The sequence below is a fragment of the Carassius carassius genome, chromosome 2 (assembly GCF_963082965.1).
Source record: "Carassius carassius chromosome 2, fCarCar2.1, whole genome shotgun sequence".
Lineage (NCBI taxonomy): Eukaryota > Metazoa > Chordata > Actinopteri > Cypriniformes > Cyprinidae > Carassius > Carassius carassius.
The window spans coordinates 19,830,274-19,841,973 of NC_081756.1; the positions used below are offsets into that span (position 1 = coordinate 19,830,274).

General features: G+C 36.5%; 1 protein-coding gene across 1 annotated transcript; it reads left to right on the forward strand.

Annotated features, from left to right (window-relative positions):
* Window positions 1-194: 194 nt before the first annotated feature.
* LOC132105789 (anoctamin-9-like) lies at window positions 195-9,477 on the forward strand. The gene is made up of 24 exons (XM_059511198.1): window positions 195-438; window positions 3,183-3,239; window positions 3,613-3,744; window positions 3,828-3,973; window positions 4,054-4,111; window positions 4,762-4,818; window positions 4,944-5,029; window positions 5,113-5,247; window positions 5,392-5,485; window positions 5,923-5,983; window positions 6,073-6,155; window positions 6,243-6,347; window positions 6,444-6,608; window positions 6,709-6,745; window positions 6,836-6,947; window positions 7,032-7,089; window positions 7,242-7,339; window positions 7,485-7,645; window positions 7,850-8,002; window positions 8,097-8,244; window positions 8,354-8,467; window positions 8,597-8,690; window positions 8,790-8,902; window positions 9,055-9,477. The coding sequence occupies exons 1-24, from the start codon at window positions 418-420 to the stop codon at window positions 9,095-9,097; spliced, it is 2,331 nt and encodes a 776-aa protein (XP_059367181.1). The 5' UTR covers window positions 195-417; the 3' UTR covers window positions 9,098-9,477.
* The last annotated feature ends 2,223 nt before the right edge of the window (window positions 9,478-11,700 follow it).

Below are 11,700 nucleotides of genomic sequence, written 5' to 3' on the forward strand. Positions count from 1 at the left end.
TCTGCGGCAAATTCTAACAGGAGTAATGACACATTCAGAGCTCAATAACTGTTGGCAATGAGGTCTGTAAACTGCTTTTGGGAGAAGGGGGAGTTAAGTTTCGATCTCACGTTATTGATAGAGACTATGCACTGTTCCGTCCTAAACAAGCTTCAGCCACGCCCTTCCACAGAAAGTGATGACGTCTGTGGTCTCACCTGTAAAGGTAAACGAAATGAGCACACCGTCGTGCTTGCGCTCCTCTTGAAGATGAGTTTGGAAATGCGGAATTCGACACTGCTTTCTGTCGGTCTCTAGTTAGTTTTAATTTCTCGCATTACTTAGAGCTGGTCTTAGACTATGTGAGGATAAAAGATGAGACACTGACGTCAGTCTGCCTGAAGTTTACAGAACTGCTTTGAATACTTGGATCTGAGGATGTTCTGCACTGATCGAGAGGTACTGTGTGTGTGTGTGTAATAGCCTGTCTCAGTGATCCTGAAGTGTTTACTCATTTATGGTCAACGTGAGACTTCTGATAGCTCTCGTGAAGAAAAAGGACTTAGAATTTTAGAATGGGAAATATGCTACATCATTGGCTTTCGACACTACTAATATTACTGTAGAAGTATGTTCCAGAACATATAGAGAGACAAGTTACAGTAACAGTATGTCCCATAGGGAGGTAAGTTTACAGTCTTGTGTCAAGCAAGACAAAACCTTTGACTATTTTATTATCCCCCACACCATTACACCACCACCACCAGCCTGCACAGTGGTAACAAGGCATGATGGATTCATTTTCTCATTCGGTTTACGCCAAATTCTGACTCTACCATCTGAATGTCTCAGCAGAAATCGAGACTCATCAGAACAGGCAACATGTTTCTAGTCTTCAACTGTCCAATTTTGGTGAGCTCGTGCAAATTGTAGCCTCTTTTTCCTATTTGTAGTGGAGATGAGTGGTACCCGGTGGGTTCTTCTACTGTTGTAGCCCATCCGCCTCAAGGTTGTGCATGTTGTGGCTTCACAAATGCTTTGCTGCACACCTTTGTTGTAACGAGTGGTTATTTCAGTCAAAGTTGCTCTTCTATCAGCTTGAAGCAGTCGGCCCATTCTCCTCTGACCTCTAGCATCAACAAGCACTTTTTGCCCACAGGACTGCCGCATACTGGATGTTTTTCCCTTTTCACACCATCCTTTATAACCCTAGAAATGGTTGTGCGTGAAAATCCCAGTAACTGAGCAGACTGTGAAATACCGTCAGGCACCAACAACCATGCCATGCTCAAAATTGCTTAAATCCCCTTTCTTTCCCATTCTGACATTCAGTATGGAGTTAAGGAGATTGTCTTGACCAGGACCACACCCCTAAATGCATTGAAGCAACTGCCATGTGATTGGTTGATTAAATAATTGCATTAATGAGAAATTGAACAGGTGTTCCTAATAATCCCTTAGGTGAGTGTATATAGCAATTGTAGGTCGCTTTGGATAAAAGTGTCAGCTAAATGAATAAATGTAAATGTAATAAATAACCGTCTCATTTGGATTATTAAAATTTGTGTAGTGTAGTGTAATTATTTCAGACAGGTTTAACAATGTTATCAAGGAGGGATTACTGTCCTCAGAAAATGACAAACTATTCTGAGGAACACTCGTCCAACCTGAACATCTTGTTGCTGAGAACCTTCAGGTGTATGCTTCAAAAAAGAGACTTTACTGTGGCTGTCAATATAATGTTTATGTACACTCATGTTTTACTTAAACTATTTTCTTATGATAGCTTTAATCTTGTGTGATGCATAAAACATTGTTTATTACGGATTAGATGTTAGACTCATCGTTAATGGATTTTGCGTCAGAGTAAAATTACTATGTGTTTGTATTGTGCAATATGTCTGCAAATACTGAATGAGTAATGGTGCTGTTGTGTTTCACCAAGTTATTTGTCATGAGGCTGTGTTGCTTCTTTAAACGTCATAGAGCAAGAACATACTTTCATTATTGTGACTTTGATTAACTTTTGGTTAATGGTTATGTAAGGCAGAGGTGAGGAATCAAAATCCTTGTTCTTAGGGGATTCTTCTGTCTTCCCAACACACAAACAGACTCAGAGACTTGCAGTTTTATAAATGGTTACCCAAAGGCATGTCTTAACCTGTTGTCATACCAGCAGTAAAATATGCAGCCAAGAGAAAGTAAAATTTAGAACAGGAAGAAGAAAGACAGCTTTACAAAAATTATTATTATTAGTTGTATTATTAATTTAGACTGATTTGTTTCACATCTATTAGTAGCAACAGTATTACATAAAATATGCACAATCCTATTATATAATTCCGTTCCCACTGGTTTCAATTTCTATAAAAACACATGGTTTCAGAAAGACTGTAGGCTTAGGTGAGCTCCACTGAAGTCCAGATACACTTGGGTCCAAAAATCTGACACAGCTAATAAAATTAATTTACAGTATAATTAATTAATAATAAAAAAAGTAGTTTTTTACTGTCAGTGTAACAATGTGAGTGAAAATCATAAAGGGGTGGTTGATTGAACCCTTTTTTTTATTTTATTTAATTTGTAATGTTGCTGTTTGAGCATAAACAATATCTGCAAAATTGCAGTGCTTTTAAAATTCTGTCAGTTTAATGCCTACAAAAACAGCTGGTAAGAGTTAGAACGAGCTTCTTCCCAGGTCCGTTATGTCACGAACATAGAAAAAAGTCAACCACCCCTGTAAAGGGATAGTTCAGGCAAAAATGAAAATTCTGTCATTAATTACCCTCATGTCTTTCATGCTGGTCAGTCTCTGCTACCATTCACGAGAGTACCACGACGCATGCGTGTTCATTCCTCTGCTTGTAAACAAGGCGCAGCACATCCGGGTTCTATGTCAGAACACCTGCTCCTGCGTCAGCAGCATCACACGCATGTGTTGTGGTACTCTCGTGTACGATGGCAAGACTGACTGGAAGATAATTTTTTAAAAATAAAATCATTATTTTTGTTTTCTTTGCACGAAAAAAGTATTCTTGTAGCTTCATAAAAATATGGTTGAAACACTGATGTCACATGGACTATTTTAAGGATGTCATTGGCCTTGAATGTGGTAGTTCCCTAGCAAAATAAAACATTGTTTTATACAATTTATGTTTATAAAATGTTCTTTACTTATTCTTTGTCATTCGGGTGTACTGCAGGATGATGTGGCACTGTATGAGCTGGACAATGGAAATGATCCTTTACTTCCCTCACAGGTAGGAAAAGAAACCATGTGGCATGTGTTTTGTGCATTTGTTGGTCAACTGGCTTTCGATGCCACAGTCACTAGTCACATGTTTACATAAGCACATGCTCACTTATGATAAATACACATTCATAGCACATGAATGATGATGTTTTATCTTACCACACTGTGGTTATAATGCCACATTCACATGATCTAAAGTTGATCTAAAGTTCATGAGAAAACTAAGTGACAGGCACAGACTCAAATACTTACACAAAACCAACAAACAACAATAATACAGTCAAACATCTGATCAAAAATTTATAATTACAGAAAAATTGTACAGTATGCCTGCAACCAGATTCTTTCTGTCTTAACCTGATTCTTCATGTCTCATTCAGCGTAACTTATACCTTCCTCAATTATACGACTATGTCCTGGTGGCTGAAAAAATGAAGGATATGGAGGACCAAATCTTCAAGAACCAGGATGCCTTTATCTGTGAACTGAAAAAGAAGAACATTAAAGTGACTGTATGTTCTGTCACTGTCACACACACTAGTATTGTGTCAGTTAAATTAGACTCTTACTCAAGGCTCTCATTATTCTTCAACAGAAAATTGAAGATGCTGGAAAGGTGTTCTTCGGTATCTGTGCACCTGAAGAGATTTTTGCAAAGTACAAGTACTTGCTAAAGGTGTCTGATGCCTGTAACTGGAGCGGAGAGCAAATGTGTGACGTGTCTGTCTCATATTGCACCAGGTGAGGGTCACAGTAAGCATTCGAAATCTGTTGTTCCATTCAAGGCTTCTGTAATGAGTTTCTTTTTCCATTACTCATAGAATCAGGATCGTCCACTTTGTCTTGAACAATACATTTATAGGAACAGGAGGTACACTTGTAAAGCTCCTGCTCTCTCTGTCTTTCATTTTCACTTTCAGTTCATCTTTTTCCCATCGTTGTCTTGTCTCATTCTGAACCTGAAACTACTTAAAATACCGTATACTGTACTCACCAAGGCTGTATTTAAATGATCAAAATACTGTGAAATAATTTGTGAAATATTATTAACATTAAAAATGTTTTAAAATTTCATTTATTCCTGTGATGGCAAAGCTGAATTTTCAGCACCATTACTCCAGTCTTCAGTGTAACATGATCCTTCACAAATCATTCTAATATACTGATTTGGTGCTCAAGAAACATTTTGTATTATTATAAAAATTGATTTTTGTGCTGCTTAATATTTTTGTGGAAATTGTGATACATTTTGAAAATTGTAATACAAAAACAATCTTACTTACCCCAAACTGGTTGTAAGATTTTATTTTCATCTTAAAGCCGTTCGAACACTTAGTCTACCAAAAAAAAAAGCTATACATAAAATGGGTATAATGTGATACTAAACTGAATCTAAAAGTGTTTGCTTAAGCACATATAAAAAGGCTTTAGAAATAAAATAAGTTTGTTTTAAGAAATATTAAAAGGGACGAAGACTGAGCCTCTCTAATATAATCAATGTCTCTATCTGCTATTTTACACTGAAAGAGAGTCTTAGAGACCTGCTGTGTCAAGGTGCTTTTGAGTCCATCTTCTGTCTGCATGAGGTAAATGTCTTATAGCACTTATTTGTTGCATTCATCTACACAGAAGCCAAGGAAATCATAAAGTAAATACCTGACCTTTTTAGTTTAAAAAGTGGTGCTAAACATTGTTGAATTATCTCTTCAAGAAAAAAGAGCAGGAAAAACTAAAGGAGAAGTGGGCAAGCTGGTTTGCATTAATGAAGCTTTTTCAACAGCCTTTCACTGATATCAAGTAAGTTCTCCTTGTTTCATCTCATCTTGTTCTTCCTTGATTGTCTTTTTTTAACACTATTTGTGTGCACATGTAATTTTAAGGGACTATTTCGGGGAGAAAGTGGCTCTGTATTACCTGTGGCTGGGCTGGTACACATGCATGCTCGTCCCTGCAGCTGTTATTGGTGTTGTTGTGTTCTTGTACGGCCTTGCCTTCTTCAATACAAGTCCGCTCATGTGAGTATATTTAGAGCAAACAGATTCACAGATTCAGTGTTGAGGTGTAGAGACAGATGACGGGTCAGATTCAGACAGACTAATCTGAGTTTAATTATTAATTATTTAATTAAATTATCTCTAAATTGTGGAGTGTTCTTACAGTCATGAAGTCTGTGACTCCAACATCATCATGTGTCCAAGATGTGACAGAGGATGCAGCGTGTGGAACCTGTCTGACACCTGTTCAGATGCCAAGGTCAGTCAATAAACAAGTCGCTGTTTATTCATAATTCAGCACTTTTCGAGACTAGTAATTGTTGTTTATTTACATAACAGTGATTTGTGTTGGATAAAAGTTAGGTGTTGAAGAAGTCTCTTATGATGAGCATTATCCAGTCTTCAGTGTCCCATTATCCTTCAGAAATAGAAACAGTTCTCCTGCTTAATATTTTTGTGTAAGCCATTTTTATTTCAGAATTCTCTGATAAATAGAAACAAAAATAACAGCATTTATTGGAATAAGAAATATTTTGTAACATTATATATGTCTTTATTATTACTTTTGATCAGTGGAGTACGTTCTTGCTGAATAAAAATGTGAATTTCTTTCAAAAAGAAATCTCACTATTATCTGTATCTGTTTTCTGTGTCGTCTTGACGAGTTGTGTTAACAAAGTAAATGTGTACAAACAGGTGAGCCAACTATTTGACAATGAAGGGACGGTGGCTTTTGCCATGTTCATGGCAATTTGGGGTGAGTTTTTGCCATTTTAGCAAAATAAAATGCAAATTTCTATGTGATATGACAGATACTGAAGTACCATGATGTTTTTCTTTGACTAGCAACCCTGTTCTTGGAGCTGTGGAAGAGACATCGAGCTCTGTATGTGTCAAAGTGGAAAGTGTTTGACTGGTGTGAGGAGGAGGTAGGGTCATTACTTTTTCTCGTCATCACTTTTAGAATATTTAATGTGCATCTTCTAATGGAGCCAAATAACTCGATCGGTCCACAGGAAGAACTGATTCTGGAGATTGTAAATAACCCTCAGTGTAAGCCAAAAGAGTTCAGCCATTCCTACCTGCGCAGCATCGTGGTGCTTCTTTTGGTTACATTAGTGGTGAGATGCTTTTTTGTTTTACTTTTTACATATATATATATATATATATATATTCAAATAATGTTACAAATAATAACTTCTCTTTATTGTGTTCAGTTGGTGGTGATCATAGGTCTGACCCATGCTCTGGTCATCTGCCGTGTTTTAACTGCAATATTGTTGTCCCAAAGTGAGTGGGACTTTTTCCGTGATCATGCCAACACAATAGCCATGTTATCTGGAGCAGTGCTGCACTACATTACCATTCAGGTTATGACTCGGGTAAGTACTGCTAGAAAACTGTCTAATGTGAAAAAAACATTTGCTCGTTAAAGAACATAGGGACTTTCTGGAAGAGAATAATACATTTGTTTCTTTTCAGGTCAACAAAATCGTGGCCTTCAAACTGTGTGAGTTTGGTGGGTATTAAATATTGTTTGCATAAAATCGATTACATAATAAACTGACAAACCACCGTTAAACAATATGTAATTACTGTTTATTTGCAGAAGAGGCCCGCTCTTTTGCAGCCACAGAGAAGCGCTTCACAGTGAAGATGTTCACATTTCAATTCTTCACTCTGTTCTCATCTCTATTTTATGTGGCGTTCTTTCTTGGAAGGTAAATGTGTGTATGTGTGTGTGCTTTTGTAGTTATTTATTTTTATGGCAGGCTATTCAAAATGTCTCAATATGCTGAACTTAGGATCAATGGCTATCCAGGAAACTATGTGCGAATTGCAGGAAAATGGAGACTAGAAGAGGTAAAAGTCATGCCAGTATTACTGTACATTATATGTACATTAATATATAGACATGCATATTTAGGTATATTTATGCATTTGTCAGAATCTTGTATTCAAAGTGTGATTCTAATCTTGAAATCTAACTGCAAACAAATATTTCTCTGATTTAGTGTCATCCAAGTGGCTGCCTTACAGATCTCTTCATCCAGATGGCTGTTATTCTGGTGCTCAAACAAACAATCAACAACATATTTGAGTTCATAGTGCCGTAAGTGTTTTCAACAATACCGTATATGCACCAAAATCGTATAAGATAAAATCGTCATATTTTTCCAGATTCCAGAAAAAAAAATTACTGTGCTTATTGGGACTTCCTGGATTTCTCTCTCCTTTTCCTTTGTTTCCGGCCACAGCTGGTTAAAGCTCTGTTTTAGGCGCAGAAATTGTGGTAACTGTTGCCGTAAGGCATGTCAAGAGGAGGAGGACAAATCCTGCAAGCTTCGTAGCTGGGTGGAAAACTACTACATGAATGATGTTAATGCTTTCAGCTTGTTCAATGAGTTTTTGGAAATTGGTTTGTATTTCTCTCCATTATCACTGACTTACCCATAACATACATTTTTTACTGTAGTAGGATTTTTGGATTGCTAAGATTTACTTTTGTTATATTTTGACATTTGTGAACTTTACAGTAAAGCCACATGCTTAATTTGTTTTATTTGTTGTTATAATGTTCCAAAGTCATCCTCTAACCTATACTGTTCTCTCTGTCATTTAGTTCTTCAGTTCAGTTTCACGACCATTTTTGTGGCTGCCTTCCCTCTGGCTCCATTATTGGCCCTTATCAATAACATATTTGAGATCAGACTGGATGCCATCAAGATGGTCAGCCTTGAGCGCCGCCCAGTGCCCAAAAAGACAAATGACATCGGTGAATAGTTGATGTATTTGTGCAGTGATGATGAGGTGTAGTCAGTTTTCAAGCATCAAGTAAACACACTGTGCCATGTATTGTCCTCGTGCAGGTGTGTGGACTAGAATATTAGAAGCTGTCGGGGTGATGGCTGTCATCGCTAATGGACTGGTGATTGGGATTTCCTCTGACTTCATTCCCCGTCTGGTGTATCGTTATCATTATGGACCTTGTGCTACCAACAATAGCACAAGCCTGGAGTGAGTAGTAAACCAATCAAGCAGCGTTTTCCACATTTTCATTTCACCACTTATTGGCAAAAAAAGTGTAAAATCAAAAAGTGTATATTATTATTTTTTTGTCTGATAGCTGTATGACAGGATACATCAACAACACTCTGGCAACAGCATTCATGTCCAATGACAAAGTGAGAGACGACTTCAAGCAGTTGATAGAGAACGGATATAATATTACACAGTGCAGGTGACACTTGTTTTCTTGGTTTTGATGTACTTTTTAATAATGCAGATGAATTTGATTGGTTTGTACAGTAAGGGAAGGCTTCATGTCATACAGTTTCATTGCATTGAATGTGTATTGTGTATTCTACAGTTATAAAGACTACCGCAGCGATGAAGACCAGAGTCTCACCCGTCAGTTTTGGCTCATTCTGGCACTCCGCTTTGCCTTTGTTATTCTGTTCGAGGTACAAATATTAGAGCTATTTAACTTTGCTTTCTGTTTTATTAATCTTTTATCATTCGTTCAACATTGTCTGGGATCTCCTGTGCTTCTCTCCGCTCAGCATGTAGTGGTGATGTGCAAATTTATTGCCGCCTGGTTTATACCTGACAATCCCATCAGAGTGAAGAACGACAGGCTAGGCGACAAAATGAGGAGACTGAAAAAGGAACTTCAGTAAGTATTTTCATGTGACTGAGCTATGACTCTTTCTCACTGCTTTTCGTTGTTGTGAATGTGAAGTTCTATTAAAATATTTAGGAGTCCAGTTATAAGCCTCAACAAATCCTCTCTGTGGTGCTTATTAACTGTTTTTCTGTCTCTAACAGTGAAGCAAATGTGATCTTTAACACCAGATGCACTGAGGTGTGAAGGATGAAGGTTCTAGCCAGATTATTTAATATCAGAGATCTGAAAACCTGACGTCCATGTGTGCAACAGGACTTTACACAGTCAGATTTCTGTATTTGACTGAGATCATTATCTGACTTGCATCCATATGTGGGATGTATCTCTTCACTTCACTACTTTGAAAGCCGTTTTTGGAGCTTTGCTCTCTTTGCAGTTTACAGTTTTTCCTTATGATGAGTCATATTTGCTCTGCTTCAGAGGGATACACCATACATTTCTTGGTTGCATCACATATTAATTATGTTTCTGAGCAAAGAAAGAAAATGTGCCTGTTGCCTGTGAAAATGTACAAATACTTAGTATGAAAAAGTCCAACAACTCCATTAATTTTGTTGCCAAAAATGTATTTTACAATGTTTTTTTGTTGCCTAGAAGATTTTCTTTTTAACAGGACATATTTATATGTTTTGGTGTTTACTTTTAAAAGTAAGAAAGCTTCAGTCGGTCTTATAGGCCTCACTGACTTGTGTAGATAAAAAGACCTGAATGTGACATAAAGAAAAAAATATGGAAAATTATCCCAGTATGTGTTATGCTTTTTACAGTGTTGTCCATAGCATTTCTAAACATTTGTCTTTCTCATTAAATATAAATGTATTTTGATATTGTATTTTTGATATAGTCCTATTGATGTACTCATCAATTGTGTTCCAGGAATAAAGTAATGGGGTGAAAGAAATGTTGAAGTTGAAATAAAATGGTCAACATATTTTCCTCCATAAGATGTCAGTAGACATTGTTGAGTCACTTCATACAAAGAACAAATACTTTTATTGCGCAAAGACATTCCATTAGTTACTTTTGACCAGTGTGTTTTGTTTTACTCTGTCAGTTGCTGAAGATAAGCTGTTATCTTAGGTTACTTCCCTCTACATAATTTTGCAAGAATTTAATGGAAATGATAGTTAATGGAGCGTGCAGAAAGTTCATTGTTTTGCTGTCTTGAAATATCCATAAAGCTTCCTAAAATTTCAATATATCTTCCCTTTTTATCTATCTATAGAAGATATATGGAAGTGTAGAGATGAGACGGATGTGTCTCATCATTTAGTGCAATGTATGCATTCACTCTTTTTATATTAAACAGCAACTTTTTATAGTACTTTTTTACTTGCTGCTTCCTCCAAGTGTTTCTGGGTCACACACAGGGAACTGAGTAATTTCATGTGTGCATATTTCTGTGGTTGCGTTGGGCTTTTCTGTTCAGCCAAAAAATTTGGCTCATACAGCTTAAACCAGATATGCATAAAATGTTGAGTGCCTTTGTAATTTAGAGACATCAAAAGTCTTAATCTTCCTTTTTATTGACCATTTTCCTCTTGCGGATAAACTCAGATTTTACTTCTGTCTTTGAGAATATTTTTGTCTTAACTGTTTACTCTCTAAACATTAAAGGCCATTTCTCTGTTTGGAAAATGCAGGGCAGAAGTTCTTTAAAAACAAACATTGCACTCTCTGTTCTCTCCCTCTCTTCATCTACTGAACTCTGTCTCTCCGAGTAAAGTTAGGTCAAAGCTCTTTGTCAGCATTTTACAATTCTGTCTCTATCTTGAAGAAAGAGCCGTTTTGGTCAGTGGTTGCTCGGTTGATGTTCCCATGCACTCAGATAAAGACCACAACAATTGTACACTGACCCATAATGCATTCCAACCTATCAGCCATTGGCCTCAAGAAACTTTCCAAAAAAGAAGAAAAGAGTTGAGTATGCATGAACAAGACTTTTTTTTTTTATCAGTTCCCTTGAATGTTTCCTGGAGAATGTATGTAGTGTATGCTCAACCCCCAATTAATTAATTTATTTATAATTACCGTATTGACCCGAATATAAGACGACCCTGATTATAAGACAACCCCCTTTTTTCCAGATGTACCTTTTGGAAAAGGGCCTTTTGAAAACCAATTTTTTTTTCTCTCTCTCTCGCTCTCTGTGAAACTTTTTTTTGTTCTTAAATAATTTTCATATTGCATATTTTTCCTATTTTAATTTTTGTTATGAAAGTATGGTAAATACTGGTATACTAACAATCACATTTAAAAATATACACTTTTTGATATACCATAAAAATAAAAGGTAGCCCTTTTGAATTAGATAACATTTAGTCCATCCATTTCATAGTAGCCTACAAAGATTTTATTAACAGTAGAAGTGAAATCTTATTCTGGGTACCCAAATCTGGGTACTGTCTTATGTTTTAAAATCACTTACAGAGAAAGTTTGGTCCCATTGATTAAGCTAATGACATTCACAACTCATGCCTGTAAGAATTCTCTTTTTCTTTTGTTTTCTGTCGCGAACATTACTTATTTCATGGCACACTCGTTTTATGCGTCTTTGGCGCCACCTACTGTCGTGGGTGTATTATTGACATGTCAAAGTCTAGACCCTGAATATAAGACGACCGTTTTTTAAAAGATGTATTTCCAAGAAAAAACAACATCGGCTACTGACTGCACATAAAACTTGAGAATTTGTTTTTTTTTTTTCAAGAAAGTTTTTATTAAAATCATTGGTGGTTATTTGTTTAGTCTTTGCAAATGGCACACAACAAGGCTGGAAATAATTT

Bases quoted from the DNA above. Each gene is read 5' to 3' on its own strand.
- LOC132105789 (XM_059511198.1), top strand. From the start codon at position 418: ATGTTCTGCACTGATCGAGAG. The intron at 3,974-4,053 runs GTGAGGGTCACA...CATTACTCATAG, and splicing joins TCTGTCTCATATTGCACCAG to AATCAGGATCGTCCACTTTG. The intron at 7,646-7,849 runs GTTTGTATTTCT...TCTGTCATTTAG, and splicing joins CAATGAGTTTTTGGAAATTG to TTCTTCAGTTCAGTTTCACG.